The sequence below is a fragment of the Naegleria gruberi genome (assembly GCF_000004985.1).
Source record: "Naegleria gruberi genomic scaffold NAEGRscaffold_4, whole genome shotgun sequence".
Lineage (NCBI taxonomy): Eukaryota > Heterolobosea > Eutetramitea > Acrasida > Naegleriidae > Naegleria > Naegleria gruberi.
The window spans coordinates 233,610-255,436 of record NW_003163323.1 but is presented as its reverse complement, the minus strand read 5'-3'; the positions used below and the strand labels follow the sequence as shown (position 1 = coordinate 255,436).

At 34.1% G+C, this 21,827-nt stretch overlaps 11 protein-coding genes across 11 annotated transcripts; 2 read left to right on the top strand and 9 right to left on the bottom strand.

Annotated features, from left to right (window-relative positions):
• Positions 1 to 168: 168 nt before the first annotated feature.
• Positions 169 to 1,169, top strand: NAEGRDRAFT_30231 (rab family small GTPase; the record flags this gene model as incomplete). The annotated part of the gene is made up of 4 exons (XM_002682039.1): positions 169 to 247; positions 436 to 574; positions 623 to 667; positions 722 to 1,169. 4 exons carry the CDS (start codon positions 169 to 171, stop codon positions 1,167 to 1,169), a joined length of 711 nt encoding a protein of 236 aa, XP_002682085.1.
• Positions 1,170 to 1,558: 389 nt separating this feature from the next.
• Positions 1,559 to 2,455, top strand: NAEGRDRAFT_62639 (uncharacterized protein; the record flags this gene model as incomplete). Its single annotated transcript, XM_002682038.1, has 1 exon — positions 1,559 to 2,455. One exon carries the CDS (start codon positions 1,559 to 1,561, stop codon positions 2,453 to 2,455), a length of 897 nt encoding a protein of 298 aa, XP_002682084.1.
• A 26-nt stretch (positions 2,456 to 2,481) lies between these two features.
• NAEGRDRAFT_45926 (uncharacterized protein) lies at positions 2,482 to 3,849 on the bottom strand (the record flags this gene model as incomplete). Its single annotated transcript, XM_002681892.1, has 1 exon — positions 2,482 to 3,849. One exon carries the CDS (start codon positions 3,847 to 3,849, stop codon positions 2,482 to 2,484), a length of 1,368 nt encoding a protein of 455 aa, XP_002681938.1.
• Positions 3,850 to 3,851: 2 nt separating this feature from the next.
• NAEGRDRAFT_62638 (uncharacterized protein) lies at positions 3,852 to 4,271 on the bottom strand (the record flags this gene model as incomplete). Its single annotated transcript, XM_002681891.1, has 1 exon — positions 3,852 to 4,271. One exon carries the CDS (start codon positions 4,269 to 4,271, stop codon positions 3,852 to 3,854), a length of 420 nt encoding a protein of 139 aa, XP_002681937.1.
• An 82-nt stretch (positions 4,272 to 4,353) lies between these two features.
• NAEGRDRAFT_62637 (uncharacterized protein) lies at positions 4,354 to 5,688 on the bottom strand (the record flags this gene model as incomplete). The annotated part of the gene is made up of 1 exon (XM_002681890.1): positions 4,354 to 5,688. The coding sequence occupies one exon, from the start codon at positions 5,686 to 5,688 to the stop codon at positions 4,354 to 4,356; it is 1,335 nt and encodes a 444-aa protein (XP_002681936.1).
• A 287-nt stretch (positions 5,689 to 5,975) lies between these two features.
• NAEGRDRAFT_62636 (uncharacterized protein) lies at positions 5,976 to 6,725 on the bottom strand (the record flags this gene model as incomplete). Its single annotated transcript, XM_002681889.1, has 1 exon — positions 5,976 to 6,725. One exon carries the CDS (start codon positions 6,723 to 6,725, stop codon positions 5,976 to 5,978), a length of 750 nt encoding a protein of 249 aa, XP_002681935.1.
• A 120-nt stretch (positions 6,726 to 6,845) lies between these two features.
• Positions 6,846 to 8,533, bottom strand: NAEGRDRAFT_78157 (cytochrome p450; the record flags this gene model as incomplete). Its single annotated transcript, XM_002681888.1, has 2 exons — positions 6,846 to 7,060; positions 7,124 to 8,533. The coding sequence occupies 2 exons, from the start codon at positions 8,531 to 8,533 to the stop codon at positions 6,896 to 6,898; spliced, it is 1,575 nt and encodes a 524-aa protein (XP_002681934.1). The 3' UTR covers positions 6,846 to 6,895.
• NAEGRDRAFT_78156 (histidine kinase-like ATPase protein) lies at positions 8,496 to 10,862 on the bottom strand (the record flags this gene model as incomplete). The annotated part of the gene is made up of 1 exon (XM_002681887.1): positions 8,496 to 10,862. The coding sequence occupies one exon, from the start codon at positions 10,860 to 10,862 to the stop codon at positions 8,757 to 8,759; it is 2,106 nt and encodes a 701-aa protein (XP_002681933.1). The 3' UTR covers positions 8,496 to 8,756.
• A 1,286-nt stretch (positions 10,863 to 12,148) lies between these two features.
• On the bottom strand, positions 12,149 to 13,586 carry NAEGRDRAFT_78155 (serine/threonine-protein kinase; the record flags this gene model as incomplete). The annotated part of the gene is made up of 2 exons (XM_002681886.1): positions 12,739 to 13,586; positions 12,149 to 12,688 (listed from the first exon to the last, which is right to left on the bottom strand). The coding sequence occupies exons 1-2, from the start codon at positions 13,495 to 13,497 to the stop codon at positions 12,149 to 12,151; spliced, it is 1,299 nt and encodes a 432-aa protein (XP_002681932.1). The 5' UTR covers positions 13,498 to 13,586.
• A 51-nt stretch (positions 13,587 to 13,637) lies between these two features.
• Positions 13,638 to 14,450, bottom strand: NAEGRDRAFT_62632 (uncharacterized protein; the record flags this gene model as incomplete). The annotated part of the gene is made up of 1 exon (XM_002681885.1): positions 13,638 to 14,450. One exon carries the CDS (start codon positions 14,448 to 14,450, stop codon positions 13,638 to 13,640), a length of 813 nt encoding a protein of 270 aa, XP_002681931.1.
• Positions 14,451 to 15,741: 1,291 nt separating this feature from the next.
• Positions 15,742 to 21,007, bottom strand: NAEGRDRAFT_62631 (uncharacterized protein; the record flags this gene model as incomplete). Its single annotated transcript, XM_002681884.1, has 2 exons — positions 15,742 to 16,668; positions 16,718 to 21,007. 2 exons carry the CDS (start codon positions 21,005 to 21,007, stop codon positions 15,742 to 15,744), a joined length of 5,217 nt encoding a protein of 1,738 aa, XP_002681930.1.
• Between the last annotated feature and the right edge of the window lie 820 nt (positions 21,008 to 21,827).

The window sequence follows — 21,827 nt, the reverse complement described above, 5'->3', positions numbered from 1 at the left end:
TGTCAAGAGAGACATGATTTCAACACAACAAACTTCAACATTTTCAACGGGTGATGAGCTGCGAATATTTATTTTTTAGTCATCAAATGGGCATTTTTCCATCATCTTGTTTGCCTCGTCATTTCCAACGTTTAAATTTTTATTTTAAAAAATTAATAGAAAATCGTCATGTCAGTCCCTCCACCATCACGATCTGGTAACGCACAGTATGATTACCTTTGTAAATTATTGCTCATTGGAGATAGTGGTAAGTATACACTGGATTTTAATCAAGTTGAGTGTGGGTGGATTATTTTGTTTTTTAAAATTTAAATTGCCTACGTTGGAATTGATGACGGAATGATGATGATATTATTTGTATAATATTATATGATATTAATACTTGTATGATGATGATGAAATAACAACAAAAATAACAAATTTAAAATCATGTAGGTGTGGGAAAGAGTTGTCTGCTTCTCAGATTTAGTGATGACACTTTTACAACAAACTTTATAACTACCATCGGTATTGATTTCAAAATAAGAACTATTGAATTAGATGGAAAGCGAGTAAAATTACAAATTTGGGATACGTAAGTAAAATAATAATACAACAACATGAAATGATGATAATTATTTAGTGCTGGACAAGAGAGATTTAGAACTATTACAACAGCGTATTATAGGTAAGAATAATAGTCATTTGTCTAAATATTAATTTAATAATAATAATAATATAGAGGTGCTATGGGTATTATGTTAACTTATGACGTTACTGATGAACAATCATTCTTGAACATTAGAAATTGGATGAAAAATATAGAAGAACATGCAGCTGATAATGTCAATAAGATGTTGATCGGAAATAAGTGTGATTTAATCGAAAAGAAAATTGTGGAAACAGAAAGAGGACAATCATTGGCCAAGAGTTATGGAATTCCATTCATGGAAACCAGTGCTAAAAACAATATTAATGTGGAGGAAGCTTTCTTTACTATTGCTAGAGAAATTAAATCCAGATTAATTGATTCTGGAGAAGTAGAACCAATAGTCGAAGATAGCTCTCCTTCAAACACTAAAAAGTCAACTGAAGAAGAAAAGCCAAAAACATCCAACTCTGGTACTGTTAGAATTGATCAAAATCAAAATACATCCAACGAAAAGAAGAAGAAATCATGTTGTGGATAAGAAAAATCTAGTGTCATGTTTACAAAATTATTAATTTATAATCGAGAGAATATTCCAATCTCTTTCCTCTTCCATCCTTCCTATTCCAAAAGATAAAATCTTTGTGTACAGTTATTATTCTTTAAAAATTAAAAAAAACAAATTGTAATTTCATTTTTAATATTGCATCCAGATTTCGGCTGATTGACTACTGTGTCAGCCAGTAATAATTTACTGTCAAAGGCAGTAGAATGGTCGAGGACTGTAATCTCTTTCGAAACACTAAGGGATTGAAGTTAAAGTTTGGAGGGAAAAAAAGTCCGCACGCTCAAAAACCGAAACTTTTTCATATCCGTAAACCTATTTTACAAACTATTGCACTGCTAAATGATTACCTAAATCAAAAAAACATGAGCACAGCAACAAGTACAGAACAACTTCCAAAAGGTACCATTAGATCAATTGGTGGAGCTACCTTTGTCTATGAAACAACAACTGAAAACTCAAACGAAACAGTTCAAATTGCCATTGATCCAATGCTTTGTCCACAAGGTCATGTCTTTGATTTTGGTTTGTTCAAATCAGAGCGTTTGAATGCTCCTTCTCTCAAAGGTGAAAATGATTTGACCAATATTGATTTGTGGCTTCTCACTCATGGACACGAAGATCACGTAGACAGATATGGCTTGGAAAAGATTTTGAAAGGAAATCCAAAATCTATTATCGTTGCTCATCCAGGTGTTCAATTCCTATTGACTCAAATATTCAAACATGAGGATATCACATTTGATGGCAGAGTTGTTCATTGGATGAATCCTCAACAAGATTTGGAACTTCAAGTTAAAGGGTTGACCATTTCCATCCATTCAGTGAATGCAATCCATGGACAAAATGAAGAATTTGGCAATATTACAATGGGTAATGCTAATGGTTACATTGTCAAAATTAAGGAAAATCAAACTAAGTTTTATGTCACTGGAGATTCAGTCTTTAATGAGAGAAACATTGCCAAAGATGTGGATGAATTGACAAGAGAACAATTTGATTTTGTAATTACTAATGGAGGAGAAGCATCATTGAAGAAAACACCATTTGTTGGTGATATTTCCACTAATGTTATTGGAAACATTACCAACAATTCTCAAAATATCATTGAGCTCCATAAGAAATTAGTTCCAAAGCAAACTCTAATTGTTCATCATGGAACTCTCTCACATTATGATGAAATTTTGGGCAGGGATTCATTTGCTCATGTTTCTGCAGATATTATTCCTCTATTCCCTGGTGATATTCATCAAACTTTGTAAATAAATCATGGTTACTTAAGTTTAGTTTATTTTCTCTTTGGCTTTGGTTTCTTTTTCTCATCTCCAATTCTAATTTCACTTACATATCTCCAATTTTCAAAAGGAAGAAGTTCCAAGAATTTCTCTACTAAATCCTTACCATCCATATATCCAAACATGTTGGTTAGGGTAGCAATGGCTTCCACTCTCACAACTAGATCGCCATTTGAACAGTAAAAATCATGGTCCTTAGGATAATATTTCTTAACTTTCCCATTTGTAATGTCATCCATTGTAAAATAAGGACTTGATCCTTCATCATCAAATCCTTCAAAGCTATAAGTACGGTTTCCAACTTTCATTACTGTTTTAACAGAGGATAGGTAGTCGATATTTTCATATCTTACTTCCAAATATTGAACAAAATAAGGGTGAGTGTTAAATGCATAGTATCTGGCATCACGTACAACTGAAAGAGATCTCTCAATACCTTGCTTGTTTAGAATTGGAGAGAGTGAATCGATAACCTTACCCATTCTAATTGGGAATGACCACCCACTTCTTAAATAAGCACTGTAAAATGTCTTGCTTGTTTCTGAGAGTGTTGCAACATATCTAAATCTTAAAAAGGAAAGGATTTGAAGCAACATATCATTTCCAATATCAAAAATAGAACGACCTTCACAAGGTTTGCAACATATATCCTTATCTGTTTCTTCATTATATGTCCTTTCCTTACTTTTCTTTGGAGTATGGTTGAGTGTAAAATCAATCTCAACTTCCTCGTCGTTAAATTGAACATCTTCGTAGACAATATCTGATGATTTTACAGAAATATCATAGGGAAAGATATAAACCAAAGCAGCAACAAGCTCTAAATTAGTGACTTGAGAAGAAATTCCAAGCTTTTCTCTGATATAATTGAGAACACAGGTGTTAACTGAGCTGTTAACATATTGAGAGGTCATTAGTTCAACTGGATTGTACTTTCTATTGTCTTCTTCTTCTTCTTCGTCATAGAAATCTTCATCACTATCTTCACTCTTAAAACTTGTATTATTAGGAAGATCTAAATATTTCATTAAATCTTCCTTAATCGACTGGTTGACTTGATCAAGATCTCCAAACAAACCAATAGTAAAACTGCAACTATCATAATCACATTCAAATGCATGATGTAAATGTAAATCTTCCATCAAGTGGCAGTATGCAGAAATTTCCCATCTTCCATTCATTTGCTGATTACTATTCTTAAATGAATAGCTTGCTCTATTCAAAACCTTTTCCTTCAATTCATTTTGTGATTCAACGGATTGTACCTTGTGAAGATGGCCAATCTCACCAGCAAACCACTGTTCCCATTGTTTAATCTTTTTCAATTTCAACTTGTCTGAAGTCATTTTACATTCGAGCATTTTCAACTGAGCTTCAATAGGTTTGAAAAAATGTTATCAAATACTTGGTTTGTAACTTGCCTAGTCTCGTGCTCAAACATGAAAGGAGCACATTTAGAGAATAAGTTCTTTGAAACTAAACTAATATTCCTCAATTGTTGCCAGTTAACCACTGCATGTTTCGCAAATTGATTTCTATCAATTCCCTTTACAATTAACCCAGTATAATCATCATCATCATCATTGTCTTCATCATTTTCCATTTTAATCTTGTCATGGAATACCTTCTTCAAAACTCCTAAAAACACCAACACTGATTCAATGCATTCTTCCGATAATTGATCAAGAAGTGAATACGCATCATCATGTGGATTTTCTTTCACTTTTTTCAGTGTGGTATCAACAGTATTAGCCGAGGAGACATCTTGAAATTGTCTTTTCATTTTTTTCTTATTCGAAATTATCCTTTTACAATCAGTCCTCTGTCTTAAATACCAATCCGCAATTAGAGTTTATAAAAATTGTTTATAGATCTGCAATGGTCATTCTCTTTTCACAATTTTTCTTCAAATGGATAGCAACTTTGTCACTTGCATTATTTTGTAAATATGTTGAAAGTAAGGTGGCAGCATTATTGAAATTCTCATTGAAATATTCTTGTGATGCTTCATTGTAAATATTCCATTGTTCATTCTTCTCCTTTGCATTCAATTCATACATCCATTCATCAGCTTCATTGTTAATACTTTCACCCAATTCGTAAACTTTTCTTGGTGTGTGAATTTGACTTTTATCTGCAATGTTTGGATATGAATAATAATCATCCAACACAAAATTCTTAAAATCAACAAATCTAACTTGAAATTTGTTGTCAATTTTCTGGAATAATTCATGAGAAATAACTATTGGAATATCCAACTCTTTTGTAGTTTCAATCATGCCTTGAATATTGTATTGAACACTTCCAAAAACACCAAAGTTCATAATCTCCTTTGTTCCCACATTACCACACATACATTCTTGAGTTGTTGCAACAATATGGAAATCTAAATTCAATGTCGGATTATTCTCATAAACAATATGCTGTGATAGCTTATTTTCCTGTAAAGTTATCAATTTCTTCAATAAGGAGTGACAGCATTGAAGACCCTTCATTTCATGTTTATGTTGATCACCTGAAGCATTGAAGAGAATTGTAACTGTTTCATTTTCAAATTTACCAACTTGTCCATTACTAATCTTTGCTACATAGTTAATTACATCAAAAACATCTGTCAAAATGGAAAGACACTCTTTTGGATTGGCATTGTTGAACAAGTTATTGACACCGTCCAAAAACACTGCCACTACTGTAACTTTCTTATTCTCCAAATAAAGCGAGAATACATTATCTGAAGGTTGTTGTTTGGGATGTTTTCTTGAAAGACTGCTTGAATGAGAATTTGAGAAAGGTGAATCCTGTGGTTTTTCTTGTAAAGATGTTTCAACATTCTCAACATCATCTTCTGAATTGTTGTTGTCCAACTTACTCAACAAGTGACTTGGAATAAACTTTCTGTACAATCTAATTCTTTCCACCATACCTATAAAGTGAACTTGCAAGGATTTCACTTCAGAAATGAGTGATGGCGAAAGTTGAAAATTATCCAGTTGCATATTCGAAACCAATTCAAACGATGCTATCAACGTTTTGAATGGCTTAACAACTATACTGGAAAATATAAACGCCAGAATAAACATGGTTATCAACAGCCCAATTGACCCATTACCCGAAGCAATAAGGTGAGTAGTATAACCCATGTAATTCCATTGAGGAACATCATATACAAATATCCAATCAATTCCTTCTTCATTACACATTCTTCCTACAGATACATAGGTAACAAGATCAAACACAAAAGTCAAGTTAGTGTTGCATGGAAAATTTTGCAAGTCATTATTGAACTGAGCTGCCACTTGATTTCCAATTATTTCTATTCTTCCCCCAACATCAGAGAATGTTTTCAGTGTGGAGGAACTCTCAGAAGAGAACTTCTGTTTACTACTAGAGACAATCAAGAGTCTGGATTTTGTATCAAAGACAAATGCAATAGCCTCTAGAATATTATCTGCTTGTTCATGAAGAAACTCAAAAAACTCCCCAAGATTCAAAGCATGGTTACAAAGTTAATGGTTTTGGATGAGGGAGGAATGGCTAAAATACTAGTGCAAGCAATACTCAATTGATTAGAATGTGAATCAATAAATGGTGGTGAGAAAAGCGTCCTTCCTTGATTATTGGATGCTATCTGAGGAATGAAAGTATAATCCGAATAGGGTTCAACTCTCTCTGGAAAATCACCGTGAATACATTCGTCATTTTTATCTGGATCTGTACAATTCCAATAACTTTGATCCTTTTCTTGGTTTACAATGGTGAACATTACTGAGGTTTCTTCCAGCTCTATTCCATACATATTTCCATTGGAATCACCAACTAGGAGCATATGTAGATCATTCAAATGTGATTTGATAGCTTTGTGCATTCTAAAAGTATGAGACATAGACTGGGTTTCATTTGAGAAGTCAAAACCAGAATAAAGTTGAGATTTTGCCAATTCCGAAGCCAACACCACTTTCTTAATGGATCTCTCAGTGTTGGATATTATTAAATTAAACTCTGATTTTCTCACATTCTCACTTAATTTACTCACTTCGCCTGCAAAGACAGACATCCAAATAGAATCGAACACTATTGTACATGACAATATCACCAGAAATATTATTAGTGTCAGAGTAAATTTGATAGAGGTTAAAAAGTTGAGAACTTTGGATTTGCTTTCAATAATCTTCCTTGGTGTATAAGGTGTGGTTGTTTCTACTGCACCATTCTCAGTGATTGGTTGAACACGAGACATTTTCTTTGAGTTATTCGCAATGCGTTTTTCTCGGATTTATTGCCTGCAAAGAGGATGGTAATTTGACCTTAATAGGATGTGAAGACTTCACGGAATTAGTTCAAGAGATAGAACAAAGATGCAGTAAGGTAGTTTGTTTTATTATTAGGCGCAACGGAAGAATATAGGTATTAGAGTTGACGAGGAATGAAATCAACATAGAGAGTCTCTTTTGGCTTCAATGTAATGTGCATTTCGTGTTGAACAACATAATTTGGATCTGAGAGTTTGAAAGAGTAGGTTCTAGCTAACTTGGCCAATGCACATAATCCTTCAACTGTTGAGAAATAACGACCCTATTGATATATAGATAATAGAGAGAATATTAATAATCATGATGATTGATTTCAATAACTTACTGCACAAATTCTTCCACCGACACCAAATGGCGTGAAAACAAATGGATTACTGTTTGGAACAATAAACTTTCCATCCTTGATAAATCTCATTGGTTTGAAAGATAATGGTTCGTCCCAATACTTTTCATTGACGAGAGTGTGAACAAATGAAATGCCAAAAATGGCTCCTTTTGGAAATACTGTTCCGTTATATTCAACATTTTTGGTTAAATCTCTGAAAGAACCAAAAGCAACAGGGATTAATCTCAACACTTCATTAAATACTGCTTTCACATAGTCCAATCTTCCACTTTCATAGTCTGAGAAATCAAATGTATCTTTTCCAGTTTCCTTTACGACTTTGTCAACTGCATCGTGCAATTCTTGTTGAATATGAGGATTCTTGGAGAGTAAGTAAGTGGCATAACCAAGTGTTCTAGACGTAGTATCATGGCCGGCCACTAATAACACAAATGAATTTGACACTAGTTCTTCATCAGTCAAAATGCCACCACTCGATTGATCTCTATTATTCTTTCTCTCCTTCAATAGGAGAGACAAAATATCGGCAGCTTCATCTTTATCATCACTTCGTTCTCTCTTTTCAATAATCTTACTAATGACATCAGTGAATGATTTAACAGCAAAGTGCAATTTACCAACAGCACCAATTTTGAGGTTACTTCTCAAAAATTTTGTTGGAATAACTCTCAGATAATCAAGATAGCTCATAAAAATATTACCTTGTTGTTCCAAGGTTACTTCACCTGGCTTTGAATGGAATGAATTAAGACTATATCCAAAAGCTGCCTTTCCAATAACATCCATTGTCAATCTCGCCATGTCAACCATTACATCTCTTCTTTCAAGTTGAGAATTAATGGCAGGAATCATATCCTTCTCAACCACTTCATTAGTAACATCTGCAACAAGTTTCAAATTGGATGGTGAAAAACTTTGATCAATTAATTGTCTATGCTTTAACCAAGTATGGTGGTCTGGCTCAGCAAATACGTTGGTTCCAAAAAATAATTCTTTACTCGATCTGTCCATAAATTCTGTTTTTCTGAATACTTTTGCACCCTTGGTTGCAAATTCTTTGGCTAATTCAGGACAGTCACCAATAACAAATGATAAATTGGCAATACCAAATATGATTTTAAAGTAATCACTATTATTTTCCTTAATGATTCGAAGGATTGTGTCTGGAGTAAAGATTTCGAATGGATTATCAATGATTCCATCTGGGAGCATCCATTTAGGAAGGAATTGAGCAATGTGAGGTGGTAAAAATTGAGTAACACCTGGTAAGTGTTCATATTTTTTGCAAAGTTTCTTATATTGAACGTATCTTTCCACCAATAAGATTGAAAGTAAAAGAATACATCCAAGAGGGATGTACACGAAACAAGTTACAAGAATATCTTCCATTTTTTTGATATGTTGTATTATTTAACATTGGTGCAGTTCTTAATGATCGGTTCTAGTCAACTGGCGGCATGTTTGCGACTAAGCGAACGACATAGCGCCCGACAAAAAACTTCATCTTTCATTGAAGTGTCTAATTGGAGTTTTTAAATGTCAAGAGATGTAATTCAGCCTGAATTATTTTAACTTCAATATCACTTCCGACTGAAATTTTGTAAAAATAAATTTACGGAATTATACTACTTGGATGGATTCTGGTCATGCAATTTGTTACACACTGCTCTAAATCAGTAATTGAGAATGGCTTGCTCATAAACACATCAAATCCATGCTCTAGACAATAATTTCTGGTTTCCTCAAACCCATTTGCTGTCAGGGCTACTAGAATCGAGTGATGATCGGAAGGATCGTTGGATTCTAGTTCCAGTATTCTTCTTACAGTTCCATAACCATCCAATCTAGGCATGAAAATGTCAACAAAAATTATATCAAAAAGTTGATTGGTCTTTTTAAATTCTTCAAATTGTTGAACACCCTCCAAACCATCTTGAGCCACTGCAATATTTGTACAACCAATTTTCTTCAACATATTAATCAAAACAATTCTATTGATTGCATTATCCTCAACTATTAGAATTTTCAATTTTGGTAAACTTGATTCAAAATCCTCAATAGTTGGTGTTCTAACTGTTGTTAGCTCATTTTTCTTGCAATTTTCTAGGGATAGCAGTGATTTAGACGATACATTCTTAGAAAGTATCTTGGAGCGGGTTGTTTCTTCAAAGCCAGGAATAAACTCACCATGGAATTTAATGGTAAACCAGAAAGTGCTTCCCACGCCTTCCTCACTATCAACACACAAGGTACCTCTCATCATTTCGACAAGTTGTTTGCAAATGTAAAGACCCAAGCCAGTACCTTCATTAATCTTGGTCTGCTTGTGTGAAGTGCTCAATATTTGAGAGAAGGGTTGAAACAATCTCTTCAAATCATGTTGCGAAATTCCGATTCCAGTATCAGTTACCTTAAATGTAAGCTCATAAACGTTGTCTTCAGATGGTGGTTTTGACTCAATAATGAGAGAAACTGATCCCATATCGGTGAATTTAATGGCATTGTATACCAGGTTGATAAGGATTTGAACAAGACGATACTCGTCGCCAACTATAAAAGTTGGAACATTCTCACCGAGCTGTAAATTGAACTCTAATGATTTTTCTCTAGCTTGTAATTGAAACATTCCACAATGAATTTGGTCAATAGCACGTCTCAAATTGAACTTCTTATTTTCCAACTTGATTTTCGAGGATTCAATCTTGCAAATATCCAATAAGTCATTAATAAGGCCTAGTAAAATGTTACCACTATACCTTATTGTCTGAATAATGTTCGTTTGTTGTTCCAATACTGGTGAGTGAGATTTTTCACTTTCCACAAATGCAATAGTGGCGCTATCCTTGCAAATATTATTGAGATTTACAGCCTTATCAAACGTGTCCAAGTTTTTCTCATTTTCTGTTTCTTCTTTACATTTTGATAGCAACACATCAGTAAGGCCAATAATACCATGAAGAGGAGTTCGCAATTCGTGCGACATTTGTGCTAAAAATTGACTCTTTGCTTTGTTGGCCTCAATAGCTTTCTCCTTTTCTACATTGATTTCATCCAATAGTTTGTATTTTTGAGTAATGTCGTGAAGAATGATATTAAAAAAGACCATTCCCTCACCTGCAGAGTCGATATCATAGAGCAAAATCTTTGATATACTCAAAGAGCATGTTAGTATTGTTTGATTTTTTCCTTTAACAAACAAGGGGAGGATTCTCTCGTGAGTTGGTGTTTGCTTAGATGTTTGGTCAAAAGGTGATTGAATAACATCCTGCAACACTTCACCAAGCTTCAACACAGCAGAGTTTTGTAAATCGCTGACACTGAGTAAATTTCCTCCAAGTGCTGCTGTTCTCATTACCTCATCAGATTCTTTGTAAGGATTAATAATCACATCACCAAGAGTCACTTCATGATCTGAATGATTATAATAATTATCAGGATTAATGGAGAGTGAGGAAGCACATGAAAGTGTATCTATTGCTGTGTTGTTGTATTGGACAATCTTGAATGACTGAAGAAACAAGTATGCTGATTCCACCTTTGTATCGGATGGTCTTACTAATACATCATCACTATCGCATACACATGAGAGAAATGTGTCAGGTGCTGTCATGTATAGATTCTTATATAAATTGGCTACTTTTTTCATACTTTGCATCTCTCGTTGTTGTACAAACTCAATAGAGTGATTTCTCATAAAATCTATCAATTCAATAGTCATTACTTGTACAATAAGAATAGAAACTACAACGCATGAGCAAAATGAAGCTGAATATTTCAAATAGTAAATCATTACAAAGAGCTCACATATCACCATTACTGTAATAGTAACGTATGTTGTCGCATGTGTGCCTATTATTAGTTTCCTTAAAAAGTTAAATATTTTTCTGTACATGGGCAAACGTTCAGGTGGAGGCGTCACATGTGTTTGTTGTTTGGAATCGATACTTGGCTTCTTACTCATTTCTAGAGCAACCGAACCAAGACAACTATATACTAAAATCCATAAAAAAGCTGGAGCATTTCTTCCCAACACCATTTGTACACTCATTATCCAAATTGATGAACACAAACATCTAGAAACTTCAGAACACAGCAGGTACACATGATGTGATTCCCCTGAGGTTCTTTGCTGCCTTGCCTCATTTTCCATTTCTATTGTTTCATTAAGTAATAAAAACTTGAAGAGCTTGTTCATTACATTATGAAATCTCCAATATATCATCAACAGAAACATGTAAATTATAAATTTGATCGCGTATTCAGCAAAAATTATATAAATCTTTGGAATGCTTCTTAAAAATTGAGGAAAATAGTCAGAGAATTGACAATTCTTGATGAATGGATGGTTTGCAACATAAGAATTGCAGTGCATGCTATCAGACCATTCATCAGTCGAAAATATTTGATTTGACCTCTCATTATTTAAATTATTTGTGCAAAATATTGTATTTGAAAGTAAACTATTCTCATAATAAATATCATGATATAGCGGAAGTATAAGAGTTAGTAGTATGATCACAACTGACAAGAAAACAATTCGATCTCTCTTTTGAAGAAAGAAAGATCTAATATTGATTGTGTACAAAGCAGATGTGCTTTGCACAGCTTGAAAAGGATTATCAAGAAGAGATGGCGAAGGCATGTGTTGGTGAAAAAAATAGATTAGAAGCTAATTTTCACCCGTGGTTGTGTGATATCTAGATATGATCGGTTTTTTTTTGTAGTATTTCTCTATTCAAAATAGTAAACTATTTCTTCATGATCGTTAGACACGGAGAATCCTTCAACCAGAAAGACAACCAAGGGGTACGCTTTGCCCTAATTCGATATCTAGCAGTAATTTGGTGGAATCTTAATCACTCAGGTTAATTAGTGTATGAACTGAGGAATTAGTACCAAAACAACCTGTAGTTACTTGGTACTAATTTGCCAAGTTACTAAAATAAATACATTATTTCCATCCAGTTTGTAAATGTTGGCTAAATTTGTAACAAAAATGCTTCCCTATTTTAGCCTTAGCATAGCTTGTCCATTGATGTCGATTACGGTGACATCTCCGTCCCCAATCATATCCCTTATGTGAAACATTGGATTGAAGATGGTATTTCTAATATTTTTTTGAAGCAAGGTGTTTACCATTATTTCTTTGAATTGCTTTCTCCTCAATACATTCAATATTTCTTTTCTTCCATTGTGTAGATAATACATGAATTGAGAGAGGTTTGGTATGGAGAAGAAGAAACTTTCAATATCTCTTATAGTTAGGGCACCTAGTGACATGAGGTGTGTTATGGCTTCATCATGAGTGATTTGCTTTGAATCATTTTCTTCGAAAAGTAAATCGATTAAATCTCTCTTCTCAATGAAAGGTTCTTTTATCATTGGTAATACAAGCTCACAGAATTTCTTGACAATATCTTTCAGTTCATTAATTCTAGAAGCACTGAGCAATTTTTTAATTTCTTTCTTTCTTTCCTCCTGAAATACTGGTAATCTTGATTTATCCTCTTCGTTCAAAGTATTTTCTAAATTATTAATATAGGTCTTGGTTAAATGGTTTAATATTTTCTGCTGAACTACTACCACTAACTTACCTCGTGTTGAATCCACATAGTTTTAATATAATCCTCCATAAAAACAAATCCAAATATATCTCTGTAAATACTTCTGTCAATGTAGAATTTTCTTATTTCATTTGTATCAATCATTTGATTAATAGTTTGTTCTATTTGAGTTGGTGTTTGTCCACTAATTACATTTTCATTGTAAAGTAAATGCTTTAAAATTATTGGAGGAAAAATAAATTTCATCAAATGTTTACAACTCAGAATTGAGTTTTGAATTTCCTGTCTGAGCTTTAAAAAAGCTACATGAGTATCTGAAAATTGAAAATCTGCAGCATTTTCCACAAACAGTGCTACAGCATTCAATTGATTTGTATCCTCACCACCTCTAGTTTGCTCCTCACTATAAAATCCATCACTACTAAATGATGGAGTGGTTGGAGTTGAAGTGGTTCTTGTTGGAGTTGTTGTTTTAGTTGGTGTAGTACGAGGAGAAGATTTTGGAGAAGATTTTGCAGAAGCAGTGGTGGTGCTACTAGATGAAGTACTACTGGAGGGAGTCTCAACTTTTTTGTTCAATCGGGTTGGGGTTTTGAAAACTCGTTTCTCCGAAGAAGATGGAGAAGATAAAGCTGTTGGAGAGGTTAATTCATTGGCAGTCTCTACCATCTTTCTTTCCAACAAGGCTCTTTCGCTAGTTGATTCTGATTTTCTCTTTTTTGTTGGTGTAACTGGATTACCAGATGGTGATGTGTTGCTAATACCACCCGATATGGCAAGATCAAGCATTTTCGCTTCTTCCTCTGACAAATTCAATCCCGAAGAGAGTTTTTCTCGTTTTCTCTTCTCTGCTGATGTAGGTGTGGAAGCTTTTCGTGGAGGCATTTTTTTATTGTGGAAAGTTGAAGTTTGCTTACAATGATACTCAATTACGTCTTGACATACTTGAAGTCAAATGAAATGTAGTCTTTCAAAATTTCAACACCCCTAGAGACGACTTTTGGCAAGTCTTTTTGTTCTTCATGAGTGAAATTGCCCAAGACAAAACTGGCCAAATCTTGACCTGCTTGTTTGGCCATATCTGGATTTTTGAGTGGAGCAATACCAACTTTAAGTCTGTGATATTTATCAGTTCCAAGCTTGGCTTCAATATCCCTGAGTCCATTATGTCCTCCATGTGTTCCCTTAGCTTTTAATTTAAATGTTCCAAATGGTTGTGAAACATCATCGGTAATAACCAAAATTCTATTCACATCCTCCAATTGATTAATTTTCATTCCATTCATATCCAAATATTTCTTGACAGGTCCACCACTCAAATTCATAAAAGATAATGGTAACATGCAGTGAACATCCAATGTAGGATAAGCAATAATATTTTTCACACGATCCTCCAATTGTTTCATACCAATGTCAGCATTTCCAAAGTTTGGATATTGAATATTATTTTCATCAAAATTAGCTCCTAATTCCCTCTTCTTTTCATGATACCATTTACTCCTCAAACGTTGAATTTCTTTCTCAACAAAACTTCTTCTCAATTCCGAAGGTGTCCAAAACGAAACATTTTCCCTCTGCGACAACATGGCATCATTGTTAGATTCTCTCAAAGCCGGAAATGAATATTCCTTGATGAATTCATTAACAATCATCCAACCAATATTGTGTCGGGTGAGCTTGTACTTATCACCAGGATTTCCCAAGCCAATCAAAACCAAACGCTTTTGCACATTGCTTGCCATTTTTTTTAAAATAATAAAATTTAAAATTGATTTGCCTCCAAAAATATTTCTAAAAATAATTGGGAAAAAAATGGTACGTTATTTGTTTTGAGAAAACGTTTTCAAATTAATTTGCAAACTCACATACGAATTTTTTGATGATTTGTTATTTGGAATGATGATCAATGTATTGTAGGCACCTAAGAGAAAAGTAATACCACCATCACAATCGCAATCATCACAACGTTTTGCGTCACAACAACAGGAAGATGATTCATATGACTCGGAAGAAGAGGCTGAAGTTGTACCATCAAATAATAGGAAGAGAAAAACCACACAAAGTAATCCACGAGCTAAAAAACCAAAAGCAACACAAGAGCCTCCCAATTTTAATTTATTAGAACAGGAAGAGGAACATTTAATTGGAAGTCTGATGAGATTTTGTTTGTTCAAAGATGCAAACAAATTACCAATTAAAAAAGAAGATTTGAATGCAACGGTTCTTGGTGAAAAATACAAGGGGAGAAAGGGGTTGCTCGATAATTTACTCGGAAAAGCCTCACAAAGATTCATCAAAATATTTGGATTTGAATTAGTTGAAATAGATAGGCATGACACAAATGCTGATGTTAACACCAAGTCAACCCAAGCTACACAAACTCAAAAACAAAAGAAAAAGTCTTCAGGAATATATATTCTTCGATTATTACCAGCAGACCTTGATGGTTTGCCACTATTAGACCTGTCTAAAAAGGAAAAGAAACAAGCAAGTTCGAACAGTATTCAACGTAAGAGACGTGAATTTAGTTTGGAGGGACTTGAACAGTCACAAATAGGATTATTGATGGTAATTGTCTGTCTTATTCAAATAAGAAAGAATCGTTTGGATGAAGAGGAAATGTGGAAATTACTGTTAAAACTTGGAATTGAAAAAGGACATTATCACTCTGTGTTTGGATTACCTGAAAAACTTATCCAACAATTTGAAAAACAATTTTATATTGAAAAGAATAAGGATGAACTAGGTATGAAAACAAAGGAAAGTGCAACTCCCTTGTACATTTATCAACATGGATCTAGGCTAAGAAAGGAGTTGTTAGATATGGATCAAATACTGAACTTTTTGACGGAAGTGACTGGTTCAACAGTCGACAAGGCAACTCATACAGAATTTAGAAACATGCATGGTGTTGATGATGAATCAGAGGAAGAAGAAGAGGTTGTAGGACCTACTCCAACACCACCTCAACTTCCTCGTCAACCAAATACTGCTCCTACCAATGCAAATACAAGAAGAAGATAAACCTAATATTTATTCAAATTCTGTTGTTGTGATTGTTGGAATCGTTGGAATAGTTTTTGGATTAGGCTCATCACTCATTTCACTGACACTTCCAAATGTCATTGATTGACCAACAGGCAAACTTGGTTTTTCTAAATGTGTTTTTTCCAATTCGAGGTAACTCTCCTCATTTTCTTCTAGCTCAATATCAGCATCTTGATAGTGATCTTGATTGGTTGTTATAGTTACAGTAAGCTCCTCCTCTGTTAGTACAGCAGATTGATGATGTTTGGCATCTAGTAAGTAAGTTTGAGTTAAACCTTTTCCTTTCACTTCAATCTTTCTTTCTTCAAAGGTGAATCCCAAATCGTGAACTCTCTCATAGGTCGAACGTGAAATTTGAATTCTTCCAGGCTTGCTGTTAGATTCCATTCTTGAGGCTGTATTAATTGAATCACCCCATAAATCGTAGGCAAACTTCTTACGACCAATAACACCTGCTACAACTGGTCCAGTATTTATACCAATTCTAATATTGATTTGTTCATTTACTCTTCCCTTTCTATGCTCAGAATTGTAGGCTCTAATGACAGAGAAGGTATCAATAGCAAATCTCAAAACTCTTTCCGGGTGATCAGATTGAGCATTCAAATCATGCAAACCACCTGCTGCAAAGTAAGCATCACCAATAGTCTTAATCTTTTCCAAGTGATATTTATCCATCAAATCATCAAATCCCATAACAATACTATTAAGCATTTGGACTAGATCATTGGGAGTCAACTTGGAAGAGAGTGATGTAAATCCAACCATGTCTGAGAAGAAACAAGTTACATCTGGGAATCTTTCTGCAATAAGAGATGCTCCAGATTTAAGTTTCGAAGCAACAGCTCCAGGCAAAATATTCAACAATAAGGTCTCTGAATTCTTCTTTTCCTCAGCAAGTAATGAATTGTGCTATTATTGTAAAAAGTAAATTAAAATAACTACTTGATTAAATACATACCTTCTTCTCTGAAGTAATATCCTTGATAAAACAAGTAATGATTGGTTTCTTGTCGAAAATTGTTACGAAAATATTGACCGTAGCTGGGAATGTAGTATTATTCTTTCTTATACATTCAATTTCAAAGGTTTCTCCCTTTGAATCATTGGCTGATACAGTATGTTTCATTCCCTCAATTGATTTTCTAATTTCTCCATGATGCTGTGGTGCAAATAGAGTGAAAATGTATTTGCCAATAACATCTTCTTGTTGATTACCAAACATTCTCTGAGCTGCTGGATTGAAAATATCAATACTTGCAGAGCTAGAGCAAAGTACAACACCATCAACAGCAGCATTCAAAATGGATCTGACTTTAGCATCTTCTCCGTTTTGAGTTTGTTTCTTTGTCTTGAGCTTAGAAAGTACATTGTCTCCAAGAGTATGGTATAGAGCATAGTTTCTCAATTTCTCATTATTCTCCAATGTATCAATGGAAAGATAGTTGAATAAACCTCTCATTGCAAATGCACTTCTTCTATGATTATTCAACAAGAGGAACATTAATATGGCACAAATTATGTTACTTGCAAATCCAACCACTGCCAGACCAATCATGTTGTTCAATAGAGGAGTTGATGACTTGACAGCAAAAATGTTGGAAAATTCAATTAACTTTAAGGAAATGGTCTTGGTCATATAATTGATTTTAAAATAATCATTCAATAAATCAATCAGAGTGGATATTGATGTTTTACCCTTGGAATGATGAACACCTTCCAAATCTTGAACCATTTTGTAAATCATTAGAATGGTATCTTGTACCATATAGTCAATGCCCATTTCACATGTTGTGGAATTGTTACCTCCAGCAATATAGGTTTCAGACAACTTTTCAACAGTACAATTCACAGAACCTCTAATCATTTGATCAGTCTCTGGGAACATACCAACCACAAGAGTTTCATATGCCTTAACTGAAGAACCATACATACACAGATTCCAAAAATATCTCAATTGCTTTGTAAGATAAGACAATTTGTCCTCCATTGCTTCTACTTCATCATCATCAAGTAGCTGTAACGTTTCAGAACCGACAATACTTGTTGTTACATGTGAAAAATACTCTGTTCCAATAAAGGAAACATACTGCAAGTGAGTCATTGTATCGAAACCATCCTCCATTGTAATGTATGATTCAAAACTGTATGTTGAATTACCCAAAGTTTGGTCAAGGTAAATTCCACAACTCACTGAAACAATAATAATTAAAAAGGCAGAAACGATCAAGAATGCATTCTTTGGTTTGAATAGAGAATTTCTAGATATGTGAATTGAAACCTCGTCACCAACTTTTTTACCCAAATCATGGAATAATTTACCAATTTCATTCTTGGAAACATTATGTTGAATGAGTTTGATTTGCTCCCTAACAACTGTCAATTCCTTTCTTGAGAATATCATGTAAAGTGCTCCACACAATATAAACGTGGCCAGAGACACAGAAATATATATCGTGAAGATATTGTTGATTGCTAGGGCCTCAGTCTTGGCAGAATCAGTAAAGATATTACAAAATTTGTCATATATGTCTGTAATTGATTCATGATTGATGTAAAGGAACATGAATCCATAACTGTTCAGTGTTTTAGTTATATCATTTTCCTTTGAATTGATAATTTGATCAGAAATCTTAATAAGGGTATTGGTTACATCTGTCACTGTCACATTGATCTTTGTAGTGTGGTTATAAAATTTTGAATCATCACCAATGTTTGGCATGTAAATTTCACTGTAAACCTCATGATAATTTGAATAAACAGTTCCATCGAACTTGGCATTGTAGGCTTTTTGTTGCAGATTTACAAGAATATCTTTGAATTTGGAAACTAAAATCTTAGTATTTGCCAAATCAATGTAGGACTCTGATGTTAAAGTTAATGGAATATTGGAAGAGCCAAGGGTAGAGTTGAACATTGAATGCATTTGGAATGCTCGAACAGATTGTAAAACATTGCTCAAGGCGCATATTGGAGAGCAAGCTTCAATTACATTAACAACATTCATTGTTACACCTTTGGAGAATTGTAAGCCAATAACCAAACCAACAACTAATAATATGAAAGCAAATACAATAAAGAAAACGAAAGTAATAATGTGAATGGTGTGTGAATCAGGAAGAGAAAGGGCATTTCTAAACCCAATTTCTCTCTTTGTATCAGCATTAGCATTCTCAACCCCATTAAAATCCATATTGCTAGACAAGTAACTTGCTGTTTCCAAATTTTCAAATGCAACACTTCTACCAACGGCCAAACCTTTTGGGCCTAGCTTTTTAGATATGTCCACACTTTCCTGAACATCTGGGAATACCTTGTTCTTTGTCCTTCTATTACCTTTTTGAGCGAGAGGAATCCTTGATTCTTCTTCTTCCAAACTTGATGCTTCTGTGTAATATTCATTGGCAAGCTCTTTGTTGAATTTGAAATTTTCTAAATAGCTGGCATAAGTTCTCAGTACAGTTTTGTCATTATAGTACAGTGATAAAATGTTGTCGAACATGGAATCTAATTCATGGTTGATAACAGAGCATCTTGCAACTATATTTTCTGCCTTTTCATAGTTCACAATTTCCTGCATCAATTCCTTCCAGAAGTGACGATGTAACGAAGTGAGTTCAGTAATATATTTTTGAATATTGAGCATTATAGATTTCAACTCAAGCACGGTTCTACTTCCCTTAACATCATCAGCACCTGTTAATTCTACTTCCCTTAATCTTTGATGAATGAGGAATCTTTTATAGACATCTGGTCGCTGTTTAAGAGCCCTCTTTAGCAAAGCTTGAGCAAAATATGAAGAGTGCATTTCATCAACCATCAGATAACCAACAAGTGTTCCAGCCATAGATAACAGTTCAATATCGCTGAAGCACTTTTGAGAGCTTATTCCTCTAATGAATGAAATCAATGCAACCAAGTCGTACTTGTCTTCTAATTCCTCTGTCTTTGTTCTAGCATATCTCATTAAAACAAATCTCATATATAACATCATTTTGTACATGGTTCCATCCTCTTCCAATTTGAAATAAATATTTGTTGCTTCCTTTTCAAGTGATCTATCAGATGATCTTACTGATAAGATATATCTAGTTTTGATAAAGTAAATTACGTAACGAGTATAAATATCCATAGATACAGCTCCCACTAAACCCAATCCAACAGCCAGTCCTGTTGTTAAAGCCCACATTCCAATACCAATTTCAGCAGTGTTCGATGCATTTACAAAAAAGGAAATGATACTTCCTATTGATGTGCCAAATCTTGCGCATACCACTCCACATACAATTGTGTTTTCATATCTTCTATACATTGGCAAACTCTTCATAATAACAACAAGCATGCACATGCCATATACTAAATGTACAATAGACCTCACAAAAGCATACTCTGCTGGTATGAGGAAATGTACCAAAATTCCAATGCAATTTCCCAAACTCATACCAATAGGAAAGATGTAACCCTCCGTTATCATTGGGGCAAAGCTTAATGGATGTGAATTTGGTACCAAAAAGTTGGCCAATACACACAATACAAAATATAAGGCAATGAATGAGAGGGTGACAGCCATCAAGATGATGTTATTTGTTGAATAACATTCCATGCTTGTAAATCTGTTGAGCATGGGTGTGAGAGTTGCTGTTGAACTTATTGAAGTACCATTAGCATGGTGAGATACAAAATTTATCAATGATTCTCTTGGGTTGTATCCATAATCACAATCCACAAAACTAGTCAAAATAAATATTATAGGAGCAGAGAGTACTATTATTAAGTAGGCATTGATGTGAAGAATCATTTGAATCTTCTTAATGTATTGAGAAGTAGACTTTACAGCCCACAGAGTAATAATAGTAATACAAACGGTTATTGCAATAAAAGTCATGGTTATACTAGCCACAGCAATTGCTCCTTCATACGGAAGTAAATCCATTGATAAACTTGTTGTATAGTTAAATACTGAAAATATCCATGAACCCCAAGCACCAAAGTGAAAATCTTGTGGGCTTAATACAGGAAGCCATATATAACTCCAATAAATTAGTATGTACAATAATAGGATTGCAAAAAATCGTTTACCTCCTTGCTTTTTAGATACATTCTGTGAGGCAAAGAAAAAGTTAAAGACTTCCACTCGTATTTTGTGTTGAAATGATGAAGAATTTGTGCTGGAAGTATTGTGTGATTCTTGAGAACTATCTGAGCCAACAACCGACCCTGCATTGTTGCTGTAGATGTTTCTAGAATTCATGGCACTATTCTAGAAGGTTGTTGTTATTATGAGATGAAAGTTTGTTTTCGAGTTGTTTTTTAAGGCTGGTTTAAAGTTGGCAAGCACACCCTTCCCACTGCGCTGTTAAGGGACAATGCATCATAAAAAACCAGCAATATCAAATATGGCGGTGGTTAGATACACGACCTTACATGGGGGATTCTTCTCCTTAACAACAAGTGTTATTGTTTAAATAAGGATGTAGAACCTTTGTCCTATAAATATAAATTTGGCTCATGAGCCAACCTATTGTGACTAAGCGAAATTTTCGTTCACTTTTTTCATTCCACGCTGAGCGTGTTCACACCTAGTTGCTAAGCAATCAGATCATCATTAAAAAACGCCCAAAACACAACCTCGGCCAATTCTCTCAATTTTTCTGTGCTTTTTGTGTCTTCTTATTAGTTGAAAATGCAGCTTGCAATATGGAATTAAAACAAACATATTTGTATAACTGTAAATTAACACAAACTTGATGATGATAAAATGTTGAATGAATATTTATCGGTTGTCTGATGAGTTGGAATAGCAAATGCACTTTGCGATTTTTTACATTTGAAAGGAAACGAAGAGAGTGGTCGAATAACGAAGAATGCAAAGACAAAGTAAATATCAAAGGCTACAATACACAACCCCTCTTCACCAAACTGAAAGTAAAACTGCAACATACAACACAATGTAATTGCCTCTTCTTTCGTTTAACAGTTTCATGCTGATTAGCAAAAGGCAATGATTTCACTTGTTGTTGCACACAAACGAAACCTACTGCTTAATCTGACAAACGTCCTCTCAATAACCC